Source organism: Planococcus citri, chromosome 1 (genome assembly GCF_950023065.1).
Source record: "Planococcus citri chromosome 1, ihPlaCitr1.1, whole genome shotgun sequence".
In the NCBI taxonomy this organism is placed as follows: Eukaryota; Metazoa; Arthropoda; class Insecta; order Hemiptera; family Pseudococcidae; genus Planococcus; species Planococcus citri.
The window spans coordinates 40,376,646-40,395,790 of record NC_088677.1 but is presented as its reverse complement, the minus strand read 5'-3'; the positions used below and the strand labels follow the sequence as shown (position 1 = coordinate 40,395,790).

Genomic DNA, 19,145 nt, shown 5'->3' with positions numbered 1-19,145 from the left:
CTTAAAATGTTGTAATAAATGTCCCAAATACGAATCCGTGGTTAGTTAACCCAAAATGACCATTTTTTGGGCTCCAGGGGTTCCCAAAGTTGTGAATAAGAAAAGAACATTGGGAACCATTGACAATCATTTTCAAAAACTTTTTAATCGTAAAATATCTGTTTGAACCCAATAAACGTTATGTGAGGTGATTCTTTTATTTTCGACCCTCGGGAGCAGAAATTGGGGGGGGGGTTTGATTTTTGGAAAATTTTGGAGCCACAATTTTGAACCTACCCCTTTGAACCCCGCCAAAAAGCTTTCTACAGTTTATTAGTATCTGAAAGACCTCCATCCTACCAAATTTTGAGCTCAATAAAATTTTCCGCTGGTACTCAAAAATCCAATTTTCCAATTTTTCGTAATTTCGATATTTTGGGAACCCCTGGAAAGCTAGAAACCTGCGATTTGCGCCAAACGCAACGTTTTGAGGTATATAATCAATTATCTAGACGAAAAAGTTTAATTATGCTTCCTGCATATTCGTAATTTTGAACCCTTTTTTTTGGAGCCCCCCACTTTAGGCACCCCTAAAAAAGGAGTTTATGCATATTTTTTCAAATAAATTGAAGAATTTAAGTTTGAAACACACTAGGAAGAGATCGATAATTTTTCATTCGATTTTATCTGTAACTTCCAAAATTAATCTTTTTTGGGTCAAATTCTGAGATTTTACTTCGTTTAAATCGTGAAAACGTCATTTAAACGTTTTTTCAAAGAGTAAAATCCCAGAATTTGGCCCAAAAAAGCTTAATTTTGAAAGTTACAGATGAAATCGAATGAAAAATTATCTACCTCTTCCTACTGTGTTTCTAATGTAAACTATTCAATTTATTAAAAAAAATATGCATAAACACTGTTTTTAGGGGTGCCTAAAGTGGGAGCCTCTAAAAAAGGGGTTCAAAATTACAAACATAAAGGGAGCTCAGTTGAACTTTTTCATCTAGATAATGGAATATACACCTCAAAACATTACGTTTGGCGCAAATCGCAGATTTTCAGCTTTCCAGGGGTTCCCAAAATATTGAAATTACAAAAAATTCGAAAATTGGATTTTTGAGTACCAGCGGAAAATTTTATTGAGCTCAAAATTTGGTGAGATGAAGCTCTTTCGAATACTAATAAACTGTAAAAAGCTTTTTAGCGGGGTTCAAAGAGGTAAGGTCAAAATGGCGATTCCAAAATTTTCCAAAAATTGAAATCCCCCAATTTCTGCCCCTGAGGGTCGAAAATAGCGAAATCACCTCGCATAACGTTTATCGGGCTCAAACAGATATTTTACGCTTAAAAAGGTTTTGAAAATAATACTCAGTGGTTCCTAAAATTCTTTTTTTATTCACAACTTTGGGAACCCCTGGAGCCCAAAAATGGTCATTTTGGGTTAACTAATCACGGATTCGTATTTGGGACATTTATTACAACATTTTAAGAGTAGTCGAGTCGATAACTTTGGGGGGCCCAAAAAGTGGCCTTATCGGGACTCCTCCTTTGATTCTTCGTTCATCAGGACCAGTACAAATGCTTACTCCCTGAGGTGACTTCTACGCGGAAGTTACAAATGTTGCCTAAGCACTTGCTACAAGGCGGAAGAAAGCTGAGCAATTAAAATTGACCTCCGGACGGCCGGAGCAGCGTAGTCACCATACTAATTTTTTGTGTATTTGTTTTTATTTTTTCTGAAATTCCTTATGTAGTACATATGTAAACGAATGAAAAAGTACCCAAGAATTTGAAGGCAACACTGATTAAATAATTCGAATCTGTTCTCAAGCGTGAAGCGGTTTTTTCCTGCGCTTGGTACGCTTGTTTCAGACTTGTCGTAAACAAGCCGAACAACTAGTTGGCGTGCGTACGCTTAGGATGGTCGGTTTATTCTCTGTAGTATCCCGACGTAAATATTTGTAGTGCCATTAAACGGTTGATTATTTAATTTTTTTTCTATTCGTAGTCGTTCAATCGTTCAAAAGTTCATTTGAAATTTTCATTATTTTAACTTATTGTGTGCATTGAATACGGTTAATTCATGTGAGGTGATTTTCAACTGTGATATACCTACCTATCTGATTTATTTGTTAATTTATTGAGTTGAAATTATAATGGTGAAGTGTTTATACACTTATCGCGTCCTACCGGGAAATTATGAATTGAGCCTCTAGTCTGAATTTTGGAGAATAATTCACATAATTTTTTGTAAGTTCTCAGTACGTTTGCTTTCTTAAGATTAGTTAAATTATACCTACTTGTATCGATTTAAACTACATATATGAAATCATTGTAAATGGATTTCTCTTTCCGTTCTATCAGTTGATTGATTAGTTTTATTATTATTACTCGTATGATCAATATGAAGCCGAAAATTCATAATATGTGAGGGCGCATACGGAAAGGGACCTACGGACCAAAAAAAAAAAAAAAAAGTTCTCTGAAATTGTTGTAGGAACTCTGTAAAAGGTTCCTACAACAATTTCAGAGAACTTTTTTTTTTTTTTTTTTTTGGTCGGTAGGTCCCTTTCCGTATGCGCCCTCACATATAACAAGGTAGATATCCTATTTCTTCAGTATTATAAATTGAAGAATATTATAGTGGTATGAGTAGGTATACATTTACGTAGCCGACACAGTAAAAAGGTAAAAATTTCTCCTTCATTCGTCGTTTGGAAAATCTCATCAGTCTTTCAACAAATAAAAAAATAAATTTTTTCACAGTAATTGCCATTACCATTACCAAATAAAACATAAAAGTAATAACACTTGAGAAATATTCTTTGCTTTTGTTATTGTACGATTTGCAATTTTGATTCAAACTACTTCATCGTATCTACATCCTGACGAGAGCAATGGGAAGTTGGAAACTGGTTTAATTTGAACCCTAACGTATCCAATAGGCCGACAACTGACAAGGCGGCTGGGGTGGTACCTAGCTGTTCCCTTTTTTAAATAGAGGCCTTCGAGTTGTTCGTAATAAAAACATATTTATCGTTTTCGTATTCATTGTGGCGGAAATCAAATCTTCACGAATGCGGTTTTTTAAAAAGCATTGATGTAGGTAACTACAAATATGTATAAAACACTCGTTGGTCTACTCGACTCGATAGGTAACTTAAAATAGTTTCGTAATGAGACTTTTGCATTGTTTTGTACGTAAATGAGTGTATCAATTAAATTGACACTTTTGATAACGGAAAATAACCACAGTCTACAAACAAATCTTAGGTGTATTCTTATTTATGAAATATATATAGGTATGTAGGTTTTTTTTTACTGCGAATTAATCGTGTAAGAAGAAGGCGAAGGGTATTCTCTTGCCTTTTTATTTGAAACAACGCAACGACTCGACTGAAATATGGTACAAAAACATTCCTCGAGTGGGTACAGGGTACTATTAGTAATTATTAGATGGGAGAAACCGCGCAGATGTTCACCCATAAATTATGTTCACGGTTGGAAGTCCGATATATACCAGTGGAAATTAAAAGGGATGTATGTGACATGACGTCTGCTTTGTAACTGGCATTACGATGAGGTGCCGTTAAAAGCAAAGTAAAGGACGTCCAGTATTATATTTTTGCACCCAAAGGGTTGCATACTTATTTAGGTATTCTTGCTCGCCCTCTTGTAAATCCTCTTCCAAATGGGCAAAAATTCAAAAAAATTGCACATTTGATCGTTGAATGAGTTTTTTCTTGATTATAATGATTAGGTATATTTCTTCTGATGAGCAATTGATGGTTCGCCCGGTATAATTATTAGACTTATATGGCATTGATGTTTAAAAACTATAATACTTGTGTGCCTGAATGATGTACATATATTTAGTACGATTATATGTAGATATGATACAATGCAATGTACGAAGAAATACGAGTAGTAAAATATTGGAATATGAATTATTCAATCAAAGAAGACTCGAGATGCTGGAGAATATTAATTTAAAGTACCAAATAGGTCTAGTTCCGTTTAAAATCCGTTTGTGTCATTTCTCATGAGAACATTCTTAATGTGCGTTTATTTCAACACTGACCAGTGTAATTAATTCACTTATCCGGGCTGTCTCAGAGTCAGTAATGGGTGTGAAGTACACGTATCAGTGTTTTTAATTATACTCGCGTTTTTTAATCGACTCGTTAAAATCGTACTTATTTATTTATTATCATTGAATTATCAAGTGTTAGGTACCTACGTCATTTTTTCGAACAAAATTTGAAGTTTTTTGACCCTACGCATGATTTTATGAGCATTTCGAACAGGATTAAATTAGGTAGGTGTCGAGTACTGACCACATATACCTATTCGGCTATCCATGAAACAAAAGTGAATTTTGATAGAAAAAAAAGTGTAATTTCATAAATTAAAATACAATATCGGATTATGATATAGGTTCAGTTATAAGAAGACGAGATCCTACCTATGTTTAATTTGTCCATTGTGTTTGATGGTGTGTAACTTTGTGTTTTCTCATCCATAACAAAACAAGTTGCGCAGAAAAGGTTAGCCGAGTGTTACGGCGTGAAGGCGTCGCGTCGTTATTACAGCCAGAATAATGGGAGAAAATGAACAAACTTGGTAATTTTTTACCATTTCAGAACTCAGCTCCAAGAAGTTTGATGTGCTAGTAGAGATATACATTATACTTACTTACGTATAATATAAATCGCGTTAGAATAATTGTAATTCGGAGAAATTTTACCTAATCTATGCAGGTGAGTTCATTTACTTAGCCTGCAATTTTATCTGATTCTGAATAATTTTAGTATAGGTAAACTGTTTGCTGTAGTGAAGGGTTCATTTTTATTTTTTGAGAATTCATACAGTAAGTAAGTAAGTAAGTACTAAGTACCTATTAGTTTTTTCGATGCGATCCCTATTGAACCTCAGCTGGTGTCTCACGATGTCAGTAAGCACTGAGGACATGCATAAAAAGAGTCGAATAGTCATATTCTTGTACAGCAGCAATCAGCATCTTTGAAAACATAATAACTATTCGACACATCCATTTATTTATTTTTTATCAACTTTTCAAAAAAAAAAAGAATTGCAAAAATGGGGTAGTGAGAGGGGGGCGATGTCCCAGTCTATTTGCAAAGGTCTGTATCGAAAATACGATAATTTAACCAATAACTATATACCTTTACCTACCTAAGTACCTATGTACATACATAGAAAGTACTAACACACGTTCTTTCAGAATTCTAAACCACACATGATTCAAAAAGTTCAATTTTCAAAATGTAACTTCTTCTAATGCAAAAAGTCCAACTTTCAACTTTCCAAAATTTGTTAAAATTTCTGAAATTCATTTTCGATAAACTTTCAAACTGCGTAACTCATATTCGAAAGATATTCATTCATGAAAGGTGAGCGCTACCACATGCAGGCAGCGGAAATGAAACAGATCATTCCTCCCACTTCCCTCTGAAATTTTGAATCAATTGACAGTGTTTTTTCAATTTTCAGATATACGAGTAGGTAGGTAATCCTTCAATTTTTCCGATTTTCTGATTTTTCCAAATTAGTATGTTCATGTTCAGAATATACATAGGTATAAACTTTCCATTCCTCCCATTCCGAAAAACAAACAAACAAACAAATCTATTTTAACTATATAATTTTTATTGCCGATGCATCGATCGCTTGATTCTTAATTGACTGATTTATTTGTAAGGTACGAGTATGTGGGCGAGTAATCGTTACCTAATCAATTCGGTATGAGTCCTCGATTTTTAACATTGCTCATCTGCCAATTTTTGTAATCGATACATTGATACAAATTTATTTCGGAGTGCCCCCAAAATCATCGAATTTCCCTCATTAAGTACCTTCATACCTAGGTACCTAGGTAATATCCAAAAAAAATTATTTAAAAGAAGAAAAGTTGAGTTCATGAGAATTCTGCGCATTTTTGAAAGGTGAGGACTCGTAATTAAAGTGCATACTAAGGTTATTTGTCAGTAATTTTGGCTACCAGGAGCCCCCCCCCCTTATTTAAAAATATTCAAATTGCACTATTGCAATAATACAAGGAACAACGAATGTGATGTGATGATTAAGCTCTATACCAACATGTGATTAATCGAATTGAATAATATGAATTCTTCCGAGAATCTTGATGATGAAGTTAGCTTTTGTCAACGAAACACTCTTGTACATCGAACGTGCCGCGTCAATAAACAAACGCATTCAGGCGTAAGTAAATTTCAATTATGCTGCGCTATTGTCATGGCGAACTTTGATGAATATTTACGACACACCAGTACACCACCTGTAGTCAGGTACCTAGTTTGATTAAGGTATAGAAAACAAAGCTATAACCTTATACCTACCTCGCTACTTACCTATTACTCGAGAAAACTATAAACGTGAAATGAAATTATTTTTCTGGAAATGAAGAAGAAACAATTTATGAAACATATCTTTGACATCAAGCTGCAGTCATTCCTCAGGATTGATGTCATTTTTGTCCTCATCTTGTCTTTTTTGGGAATTCATATCAACATAGTGATGTCAAAAATGACATCTCTTGTTCTGTGAGGGCTATGTAGAAGTACCTACATATTTGTAGTCGAATATCTGTGTGAAAAGGCTATAAGAACTTGAGAAGAAAAAGGTAGGTATAATAGCAGAAACGGCTAGGAGCAATGCTGAGTGACAAAAAGTATGAGCACTGTAGTGTACAGACAATCCAATTTGGAATTGTAGCGATACTCAGGATGCCATTGGCTGGAATATGTTACAGAATGTGCTTAGATGAAAGATTAAATGAAATAAATCCGATATAAGTATGCGCACTCACGGTGCTGGTGTATCTTGTTTTGTACGCACGTTTTTTTGTCTTCTTTTACCATCATCTTATGGTAGGTAGGTACCTACATTCATGTATAATAGATGGATAAGGTGAAGTATTGAAGGAGAAAAAGAAATCGAAGCGAAGAATATCTTGTTCAGCCTAAGGCTACGTAAAGAAGTTTGGGTGATGAGTTTCGTGTACATACGGTTCTCAATTTGCATGCCGTTATACAGGGTGTCCCATCGAACATCTATAAACTCCTAATGGGTGTAACCTGCAAAAAGTTCTTGGGTAATGGGAGCGAGTACCTTTCTCAACAATTTTTAGCGGTACGATGTTGAATATTTTAAGAAGACCAATATTTAGGGTAGGTAGCTGGAAAATTCATCTAGCGACATTCTTCCCGCGGAATGCTTCCTCTGTATAAAATGCTTCCCATGCAATTTTTTTCATAAATGTTTAAGGAATTTGAGTACTTTGAATAGATACTTAAATACTCAACTGATTATTAACTATATAACTACCTAATGAAGATTTGAACGATATCTAATGTTTTGACATTGCGTTTCTTGTCCATACCTATTCCGCAGGTAGGTCTACGTAGGTAGAAATTCAGGAGCATTTGCCAAAATACTGAAGATAATGAATAGGTACCTACTTAGATATGGTCTACTGAAAAATCCGATAGATATGATGAAAGTGGTCGTGATACCTCGAGATGGCATCAGGGCGAAAGTGCGACACGAGCGTGTCGCTTGGTCGTTTCAGGAAATTGAAATACTTAAACCACAAGTTTTTTTTCAAGTCATAATCTCAGTTAAAATTCTTGTAGGTATTTTTGGGAATGTTCAACTCAACTTCAGAAATTTAAGCTTTCAAAAGCTTAAAATTTAGAAATAGGTACCTACATACTTGGGAATGCATCGAATGCTTTTGAGTTTGAAGGTTTCCTCACATTTAGGCTTATTGGTCACAATAAATTTTAGGTTTATCCTGTTCTTTCAAAACGTGGTCCTTGAAAAAATCAGTTTCATTCTTGAGAAGTTTTGCGAAAGCTTCAAGTGTAAAAGTATCTCAGTAGGTGCATACTTCTACTTATTACGTACCTACCTATCACTTCATCTACATGCGGCTATGAAACACTATTTTGTGAGATGTTGTTTTGCAAAAAAGCTAATTTTTGATTAAGTCAAAATTATTACAGAGGTTTCATGTGACATCCTACCGCATGAGTAATCGTGCACTGTATTACCCAAACCTACCAACTCATTTTTGATGCAAGCGCCTGCTTTCCTATACTCAGGCTTTATTTATGTATTTTTTTTGGTGTGTGAGAAACGTGCACATTAAGTAACGGAAACTTGAGTATAGTTCTCTGAAAGAATAAGAAAAAAACAAAGATGTGTATGAATCGATTATTTCAACACCTCATGCGGAAGAATACCATACCGCTCCCATTCTTGCATTGCATCAACATATTGTGACTATTTAGTTTGATACATGTGTTAATAAAACGTGCATTATGCCCGCACAATCACCATAGCTGGTTTATATGTAGGCTCCTATTAGGCTGGTATTAAAAACTAACGAAAATTCAACCAACGATTTGAATTATTCGTCCATTTACATAAATCGGAGTAGGTATGCGAATGAGTTTTGTTTGGCGACCTTGTTCGAAGTAAAAAGTGTATACGATAGGAAACCTAAGATAAGAATAGGTTTGACAAAAAGGAGAGGTGTCTCTCACTAATGAGCCGTTACCTTGGTAGAAATGCATGCAGTTTACTACCATAGATACCTACTATAAATTTTTCGCGTACAACTTAAATTAGGTAATGAATTTATTTTTTCACTGCTATATTCTTTATGAAATACGAACTAAGTATAAATTTCAATTAAATATCGACAATTAAATTACAATTCGAGGCGTTATACCGTATAAGTACCAAATCTATGATTCCAAAAATTTGCAATCACAAAAAATCATTCCCTAAATTTGAATTACCCAAAATACGAGTAATATTAGGTACCCATACCTAACTAAGTTGACCAGAATTTCAAAAGCCCAAATAACGTACCTACCTAATCTACTTGTAAGAAGTATAATTCTTTTCCCCGAAAATCAAAATCCCAATGTCTTGCAACCACGAAGCGATGAATCTGCGAATTAGTTTTATTTTTTAGGATGTCGGTCATTATTGTGAATTGATTGATATTTTTATTGAAGTGCCAATGAGGTATATATCAACGTGCTAAATGGATCTTTAAAAATTACAGGTTGAAATCAAAAATGTTTCCCGCAATGAAATCAGTCATATAAAATGGATACCAGTCGTCCAAAATCACATACCGGAGATTACAGTATCAAACGGCGCTTTGGTAAAGGTTTCAGGTCAGTGTAGTAAGTTGATATGTAAACGCATGTACGAGTAGATAAGTTGATAAACTGCTCATTATTCCAAAAGCATTATTTATGGCACTGTGGGCCAACGCTAACGAACGCAATGTAATTAATAGTGAGACTGACAGGGAGATGCAATCTTAAATTTTTTCACATTTGTTTTCAAGGTTTTTTTTTCACTTCGTTTATTGCTTTAATACATACGTTATAGTATAGGAGGTGACACACAATTAGGAAAGAATGTCAATCGCTGTGTCGCCATTCACCAAAACCATCTGCTGGCTGCATTTTTGAATTGAGTTACTCGGACGATGAGCATCTTTACCATTTTTTAAGAATTTACAGTTTTATTCTCACTTGTTTTCAAGTACATAGGGTTTTAATTAAGATAAGTTCAGGTTTTGAAAAAGTATTGGAAGCTGCATATTGATTCAGTGTAGGTAGGTATATAGGTATTTTCTATGGTTTTACGATTTTATTTTATTTTCAAAATTAATAGGTAGATACCGAATACCTAGGTATATCTGTCTCAGTAAGGATTGTTCTTAAAAAATCATTCCGTCACTTAATTTTCTATAAATTTCGTATATTGCGGTCTAGCAGGTAGATAGACACTAGTACTTTTTTTTTTGTAAAAATTTTACCCCGAGGTGTCGGTAACTGGAAGACATCAAAATATGCTCTCTTAGTAAGTCAGACTTCAGCTTAATTGAAGTTGATAAGTAGATAGGATTCCCTTGTTGACAAATGCGTACAAGATTAAATTGAAATCCAAAGTAATCTATCTTATTTCATCACAAGAATACTCGTGAAAGCTCTTTCGGCTTTATTTGATTTTTCAAAAGAGAGTTGGATAGGTACTTGGCAGGCAGAATTTGATGAAAAGTAAGATGACTTACCTACCTCAAATTAGGTATCCATTAAAAAATAAGATAAAAATACGAGTAGGTATACAATTTAATTATAAGTTAAGTATAGTAAAAACGTATCAAGTAGATAAGTATACATATGTATGTATGTATGTACGTACATTGCGGATACATGATTCGTGCATTTTTAATTTTCCAAATCATCGATAGAAAATGCCAATCTACCGGTTATTAGGTAGGGATGCGTATTAGGTAGGCAGGTACTTAGTAGGTTGTTAGATACCCGTATTTTTATGACGATGTTTCAATAATTGAACTCCTTGATTACTAAAATTAAAGGTTTGCCGATTTGTGCGATGTTATCTACTTCTCTTCTAACGTTAATGAGTAGGGCAACCCAAAATATGCTCTCATTCAAGGTAAAATATTCAATATATATTCGATTTTTTGGGGTGAAATATTCGACAAAAATATTCGATTACCCTAAAATATTCGAAATCAAATTTGGTATCGTTTCACTCGCCTTTACAAGCACATTACAAAAATGGCTACATCGTTGGGTTTTGTTTCCTAAATCACATGCACTATTTGCAATTTCGCAAAATGGAACAAAATTGTTGAATTAAAATTCTATTTTGATCCTCAAAAAAAGAAAAAAAATCGAAGCTTAATTTAAAATTCAATCTTCATCATAATTTCATCAATCATCAATATCATTATCATTGAAAAGAGCCATTTTTTTCATCTTCAACATTCTGTGAAAATGACGTTTCCTATGTTGCGATTCTCAAAATGCAAAAATTTCAAAAATATTCAAAAATATTTGAAAAATTGCGAAATATGTGGTAATTTTAGACACAAATATTCAAATAGCAATCAAATATGTGAAACTATTCATTTTAAGGCAAAATATTCGAAAATATTTGAAATGAAGTAGGTCTTAAATGAAAGGCAATTTTCTGAAACGTAAAATGATTTTGTTACATTTGTAATCGGAGTGCAACAAAAAAACATTCAAAAAAATATATTGGGTTGCCCTATTAATGAGTTTTTTCTAGTCCAAAAACATGTTTGAACGATGACCGTCCTCATTTTATGATCATTTAGCTGGTCAAAAAAAATTTCAATTGATTTGTCAAGTTCATATATTTTTTCTTTTCATATTTTGTTCAAATCGTCTTAACAACTGACACACTAAAATAATTATAATGTAGATACTTAAACAGATTTTTAAAGCATTTTTCAACTTCGTAAACACTGTTGAGAAGTGAGGGGCTGAGAGTCAAAAAGGGAATTCCTCAAATCATACGTAGATAGGTAGATACCTACGCACGTAATATTATATGAACACGGAATGCTCCAGAAGTAGAAAATGTATTAGGCTATGTCTTTCTGAGTTTCTGATCATTTTTCATCGATTTTATCATGATAGGTGCCTACTGTTTTGAGTTACTTACGTAGTGATTTTTCGTTTTAAAATACTTGTTGATGCTAGTAGGTACAAATAGTTATTGCGATGATAATTTTTTACTAAAATAAGTTCATATCAAATTTTTCAAAAACCCATTTCTTTGTGCTTTTTTTGGTCACCGACATTCGGTCCTAGCACATGACCTTCGTGATTTTATTCAGAGTTGGTGAGTTGGAGTCAAACCTGAAACTAGGAATTCTTCAAAATGAAATGCGAAATTATTAGCGAGAAGGAGGGGAGGGGTTCAACGGTACCTACTCTGAAACTTGATCACAAGTAAGTACTGTATGTGCTGCATTTCAATTCACTTGGACCACACAGTTACTCAAATTTTCATAAAATGGAGAATTCTCTGTCACTTTGACTCTCAGCCCCTCAAGTAGATAGGTAAGACTGTAGGCGAGTTCATTTGTTGCGTTGTAGATCTTCAAAAACGAATGTTTTCCGTATTTCCGTTTCCGTGTTTGATATGATTATAGGTACATACATACATTTATGGGCGGATGATTTTATGATTTAACCAAAAACTCATGTATTTTGGCATTTCAGAAATTCTAAAAAAAATATAATGATATTTTCAAGCAATAAAAATGAAGATTCAATCAACGAAAGTTTCGAAACATACATGAATGCAACGCCACATAGATCTTGTTCCTTGGTAAGTACAGTTTAGCGATAATTGTGAACTTTACGCTCAATTACAATTGATATTAGGGTTTTATTATGAAATATGTTAATTTATTGTTCTGCATGCGATTAATTGAAATTTTAATTAAGAAAATGGAAAGTCTTCAAAAATTTATATTTTTCTGTGTTAAAGTAGTACGTTAACGGCCTGTTCTGAAGAAGTGGTTCCGTGGTGTAGTGGTTATCACATCTGCTTTACACGCAGAAGGTCGCCGGTTCGATCCCGGCCGGAATCATAAAATTTTTTATCGTCAAATCATCAAATATTATTTTTTTAAATTCATCTTGATAATTTTTACAACAATTCGATTTGTTTCGATCCCCAAAATCGGTGAATTTTCATATGTTGTTTGTGCAGCAGTGTCTTTCAACTTAACACATTTTTAGTCAGACAATTCAATATGCCCGACTGCTTATTGGTATATTTTATTTTTGAAAAAGATGTCGTAAATAAAATTTATGTACAGGTATGTACTATGTACCTGCTACACTGTGTTGAAATAGTATATTACACAACGAGGGCCGAAAAAGTGATTTTTGACGAGGGTGAGGTTTGTGACCCGAACGAAGTGAGGGGAACAACTCACACGAGTTCAAAATCATTTTTTCTCCGAGTTTAGTGAAGTAATTTTTCCTGAACGAGGGTGGAAAGTACTTATTTTTACATCCGAGCGATTCTCGCGAGGTTGGAAAAGTAGTACTTTTCAGCCCTAGATAGGAAAATGCTTTTAAATCACTATAACATGCGATTTTCGATGTTTAAAATTTAATCATCGAAACCGTTATGAATGAATAATAATTGAATAGGTACCTATATTTAAGCTGTTCTCTGGTGTAGCGGGACGCAGAAGGTCGCCGGTTCGATCCCGACCCGAATCATCGAATTTTTAGTTTCAAAATTTTCTTAACATCTCAATACATTTTTCATAGACATTTTCCTGTTACCTCATAAATTAGTAGATATTTATGTTTACAGAATGCTTTGCATACAGGCCAAGTTTTATTACAACCCAGAATGGCACAATTGGAAACATTAGAAGCCAAAGTAATGTTTTTGAATACCTGCCTATAATAATTTGAAAATTTATTCATGCATTCATTGTGAAAAAAATTGACAAATGCAGATGGCCAGGATTGAAAATTCTCTTTCAACTACTCCCAGAAAGAAGAAAATCTCTACCAGCAATACATCAGTCAACTCAACTTTAACTACGGCAAATATCAACTTGAGCAATGTGGATGATGATAATATACTCCAGCTTCCCAAAGATAGTACAGTCAATTCATTCTCGGCATATTCAAAATCACCCCAAAAAAATGATAGCACTTCGATTTACCACACTTCGAAGGACATAGCGAGGGAAATGGATGCGTTGAAAAATGCCTTGAAAGACAAAGAACACGTTATCGATAGGTAAAATTAAATTACATATAAGCACCTACATGTCAATTTTTTTCAAGTACATGTGCAATTGTGCCTACATAAATGTAGACCTATGTGATGCATTGCATATAGACTATACAGAAGTTTGGCGGGAAGAGAAAATAAAAGAAAAGGAAGATTTTTACTCGAGAAATCATTAAGATGAGCTCCATTAGTCGCATTTTAGCTTTTCATTGTAGGGAAAAACATTTTAATAGTGGATATTTTTGGCTGGAAATCAATACAATTATTTAGGTACTGTAAAAAATCACAACTTTTTTCCAAAACTTGAATTGCTTTACCTAATCTGAAAAACGCTTTTACGCCCAATTAACCCATCAGAATTTATTAAGGCTTCAGTTCTTTTTTTTGAATTATTGTACCTAAGTACACTTTTAAATTTTGTAGATATTTTAATTTTGTTGCGCAATTTTTTTTAAAAAAAGATAATAATAATAATAGGTACCTAATAATGCGATGATATTTAGCAACTTGAGTGAAATGAAATTTTAATTTCAGCTTAAGAGGACAGCTGAATTCGTCTTTGAATTCCAATAAATTTTCAACTACTTACTTTCAATCAAAACAGAAAAATGAACATTCAGCTCGCGACAGAAAGATGGCGGAAGAAAAACTCGAAAGATTGAATCATGAAATGGAGAACAAAACTTTATTAATCAAAAATATTAGAGTAGAATTGGAAAGACTGGATATTACAGAGTAAGATCGCAAAATCATAAACATTAGTTAGGTATTTATATGTATAGGTAAATAATAAGATGTGTTTTTTCAATTCGTTAATTTTTTCTATTTTCTACGTTTTATGTTTTCTCAAATTGAAGTAACATAGATATTAGAATACAACAAGCCGAATTGGAGTATCAATTAGGAAGAGAAGAATTAAACTTATTAGGGATACTGGAAGAAAGTCAAAGTCTGAAAGCTTGTCTAGAAGAATGTGACACAACGACATTACAAAAAGAAAACGTTACTTTATTCAAGTAAGTGATCAATCTTGTTCTTGTATAGGTAGAGTAGAGGTACCTAGATCCTAGATATATTTACCTGAAAATCATAATCCATAAAATACTATCGATTTAGTCTAGTGGCTACCTACTTTACTCAAAAAAACATTGGCAACCATTTTTATTTCAATAGTTTCTTGCAAAATGAATCTTCAGTCAGTGTGCATGCCATCGAAATAGTTTATGATCCAAAAAGTCCTCGTTTTGGAGGTAAAGTATCCGAAGACGGCGATGGTTTATATGTAGAGTGGTCCGCAGAAAATTCTGGATTAATGAAAGGAGACAGGTATCCAACCTATACCTACCTAATAATAAAGACAAGTAAATCTCTATATCTTCGATATACTTTTTTTTTAAAAATCTATTTTTGTTTTTAGACTATTAGAAATAAATGGAAAAAACACGTTCAATTTAAAAAATCGCGATGACATGGTACGACTTCTCTCCGTATCACCAAATCCCGCTCAAATTGTAGTACTTCGATGTAACAGCAAAAAAGATCAATTTTCCGTGTCAGTTCTTCAAGAAGAATTGGATGCATATCGTGAAAAAGCAGGAGAAGCTGAACGTTTGCGAGACACGTTCCGTAGTGATAATCTTCGTTTAACACATCGAATTTCGTATTTAGAAGAGCAAGTTTCTGAACTGTTGTCCAAAGTATCCAGAGATGAAACTCGTTCAACTAAAGATTCAACTGATTACATCCTGAAAACACATAAACCCCCCGAATCCCAAGTACAAATTTTTCAAAAAGGTTCAAAAGTTACGGTAATAGGAAACGCTGATTCGAATAAAAATAGCTTAAAAAGAATACACGACCTACCGATAATTTATAATAAATTACACCATAAAAATGAGACGAAGCCAACAGAAGATGAAGTGATAAAAAATGGGAAAAATTATACCGACACAAACAACTATCACAGAGAAAATAACGCTGTGCATCTTTGTATTACTCAGTCATCTAGGGATAATTCACCTCAAATTTATACCAATGATGTTTCTAAAAAAACGAATGATCTAACCACTCGATTAAATTTGAAATATTATCCTGAATTAAATTCTCCGAGACATCATCATCATCATTTAAATGTTATCAATATATCTGGTAGTAATTGTGAAAGTAGTAAAAACAAAGAAAATTACTATAACTTGATGAACGAGAAGAAAATTAAGTATATTAAAGAGTCACAAAATTCTTTATTCAATAATAGTAACCGAACTTCCGGCGAAACTGGCCGTCGGCATTTTAGAGACGATCGCAGCTGCAAGTCAGTTGATTTTGATTCAGAACCAAATTACCAATCTTTAAAAAATATGTGTAATGGACGATCAAAAATGTACGATTCAGAGACATCCTCAGACTACGTTAGAACAATAAAATATCCACGTCCTATCCCTCCTCAAAAACCTTTGCGTTTATCTCTTCATAAAGGCTGTAGTCTTCAGTCTGTAAAAATCGTTGATAAATCGAGTGATCTTTCTTCTAGCAAAAAAAATTTCAAGAAATCTCATAAATCCGAATTATGTATAAACCCAAGTAGTGTCGACAGTATCGATAGATATTCAAGTGACAATAAAGGAAAAAGCATAGGTTACTGAATCAATTGCTAAGTACTTAAGTAGTAACAGTAACTACCCACCCACCCACCTACCTACCTACCTACCTACCTACCTACAAGTACATACATAACTACATACGTACATACCCTTACGGAAAAAAATAGTACTTTCTGAGTAGTAGTTTTTTAACGGAGTAAAAAGTACTACTTTTTAAGACCTTCATGGAGAAATATTAGTAGTTTTACATACAAACTACTACTTTTGTCTAAAAACTAGTTCAAATTACTACTTCGTAAGTAGTAGTTTTGAAGTAGTAATTTGAACTAGTTTTTAGACAAAAGTAGTAGTTTTTATGTAAAACTACTAATATTTCTCCATGAAGGTCTTAAAAAGTAGTACTTTTTACTCCGTTAAAAAACTACTACTCTCAGAAAGTACTATTTTTTTCCCGCAAGGGTACCTATCTAAATGTTGTTCAGTCCGAAGATTGCACTCTGTTTTAATGTTAAAATTGTTGAATCTAATGTTAATATAAATTTGTGAACGACTTCCTAGAATTTGTAAAAATAACTTAAGCAAATACTTAGGGGATTAATTTTTTTAACTTCAGATTTTAATTTGTTGCTACATACATAAAAAGACTCTTTAATAAAAATCTTGTTTTCAGTTTGTTTGTTTTTTTTTTCAAATTAATTTTTTAATGATGAAATGAAATTCAAGTGTACAATGTACATAACATACCTTCCCCACTATGTACCCTTGCAAATTATTTCGTTGTTGCTTCATGCTTGTACTACTTTGACGCAGGACTGTTAATACGAAACGTAACGAAACGGCAATTTTTCCCTCTGGACACGAAACGAAACGAATCAAAAAATTACACGAAACGAATCATTTCTGTTTCTTCAATTTTCGGCTTTTCATTGCAAGTTTTTTTTGTGTAAATTTCGACCAAATTTTGTCAAATTCACTCAAATTTCATCCATTTAGAGCCTTTAGAGGGGTTCTCTTCTTCATTTATTAATAAAAATGTCCGCTTTTCTCACTTTTTTGGCTGAAAGGAAACGAAACAAAACGACAAGAAACGGCACGAAACGAAATGATACCACTTTTGGAACGAAACGAAACGGTATAACGAAACAGTTTGGTTCTAGAGCTCAACCGAAACGAAACGATACGTTTACGTTTCGTATCCAACAGCCCTGCTTTGACGTGGAAATTTTAGAAACGGACCAACGGACTGAGGAAAAATTACTGGGGGACGGAAGCAAAAAAGTAAAAAATGACCTACTACCTGCTTCAATTGATTAATAAATATACCAGACCAGTACAATATTTGATTTCTCAAATTCATTGAACTTCGTTTAAAAGACTGCAAAATTTTGGCGGAATAGCTTTCTGCTTTCTAGTTCACCTTTCAGCATCTTCGAATATCAATATCCCATTCCTCTATTGTTATTTTGCACCAAAGATGGCCGAGCGATTTCACCTGAGTGAAGCTATAGTGCCTTACTTTTACTAGTTATTAAATTGAAACACTTTGGAGTTATTATTAAGGAAAGGCAAATTCGCCATTATCTCAGAAGTTTGCAATGCACGTGGTAATGTGCAGGACTGCAGGAGATTGAAAAACAATTAACAAGTGAAAAATTGCAGAAGTTTGCTTTTTTCTTAAAATTCATTTCGGTGACCCCAAAATGTTTTTATACCATAAGAAAGGAAATTTCATTCTCTTTCTAGTTTCTAGTGGTATAATAGTTTTCAAAATCCGTTTACGCGATCGCGTTGAAAAAAAAAGGAACTTTGAGACGAAAATTGCTTATAGGAGAAAAAGGTTGCCGGCAGGTGGACCACGAGGTAGACTGAGAACTTAATTTGAGTTTTTCTCAAAATTCATCTCGTGGACCCTACAATTTTTTACACCATAAGAAAGGAATTTTTATCTTCTTTCCATTGGTTTGAATTTCTTAAAGATCCGCATACGCGATCACGTTGAAAAAAAGGAACTTTCAGCTGAAAACTGCTTAGGAGAAAAAGGCAGGGCTTCAAACCCGAACGTTTTCGGGTACGGGTATCGGGTACGGGTACAGATTTATTTCTCAGAGGATCGGGTACGGGTATCGGGTACGGGTATGAAAATTTTAAACGTTCGGGTACAGGTACGGGTTCGGGTATTTTAGGTGAAATACCCGAACTGTACCCAATCTATCGGGTATTTGGGTTCAAAATAGTCTCTATCGGGTACGGGTACAGGTTCGGGTATTCCTCATTTCATTTTTCGGGTACGGGTACGGGTTCGGGTACAGAAATTGTTGGATTTTCGTTCGGGTATTCGGGTATTCGGGTACGGGTACGGGTACGGGTTTGAAGCCCTGGAAAAAGGTTGCCTAAAGAAAAATTGATTTTTCTACTTCATTGTTTCAATTTTTTCACTTAAAAGATAGGTATACTGGTTGCCTCAAAAATGCATTGCAATCAAAATTTCGTTGACATATTTGAAAAGAGCATGAAACTTCCCTTCAGATGACTGAAAAAATTCAACAGTTTTTCAAAGGAATATGACAACAATTTCAATGTACCTACTCTCCTAAGCAGTTTTCATCTTAAAGTTCATTTTTTTCAACGCGATCGCGTATGCGGACCTTAAAAACATTTTTATACATTTTATACCAATGGAAATAGGAAAAAATTTCCTTTCTTATGGTAGTTATGGTGTAAAAAGAAAAACAGCGAATTTGAAATTCTGAATTTGGTTAGGTAGTAGGTACCTATACACATGATAGTTTTCACACTTTCGTTTCACTTCACAGTGGACCACTCGCAAATCAGCACAATCAGTCAACTCAAGATCTTTGAAGTTTGATTATACAAAGTACCTATGTA

The 19,145-nt window shown here is 33.7% G+C and overlaps 1 protein-coding gene and 1 non-coding gene across 2 annotated transcripts; both read left to right on the top strand.

Annotated features, from left to right (window-relative positions):
• Window positions 1-1,839: 1,839 nt before the first annotated feature.
• On the top strand, window positions 1,840-16,928 carry sprt (PDZ domain-containing protein sprite). The gene is made up of 9 exons (XM_065344767.1): window positions 1,840-2,229; window positions 9,101-9,215; window positions 12,114-12,222; window positions 13,228-13,296; window positions 13,376-13,665; window positions 14,194-14,394; window positions 14,517-14,675; window positions 14,833-14,985; window positions 15,077-16,928. Exons 2-9 carry the CDS (start codon window positions 9,145-9,147, stop codon window positions 16,299-16,301), a joined length of 2,277 nt encoding a protein of 758 aa, XP_065200839.1. The 5' UTR covers window positions 1,840-2,229; window positions 9,101-9,144; the 3' UTR covers window positions 16,302-16,928.
• On the top strand, window positions 12,415-12,487 carry TRNAV-UAC (transfer RNA valine (anticodon UAC)). Its single transcript has one exon. It is a non-coding gene; the product is annotated as a tRNA-Val (tRNA).
• Window positions 16,929-19,145: the final 2,217 nt, after the last annotated feature.

Excerpts from the sequence above, each read along its gene's own strand:
- sprt (XM_065344767.1), top strand. The coding sequence starts at position 9,145 with ATGGATACCAGTCGTCCAAAATCACATACCGGAGATTACAGTATCAAA. Across the intron at positions 12,223-13,227 it reads CACATAGATCTTGTTCCTTG|AATGCTTTGCATACAGGCCA; the intron begins GTAAGTACAGTT and ends TTATGTTTACAG. Across the intron at positions 14,986-15,076 it reads GGATTAATGAAAGGAGACAG|ACTATTAGAAATAAATGGAA; the intron begins GTATCCAACCTA and ends TTTTGTTTTTAG.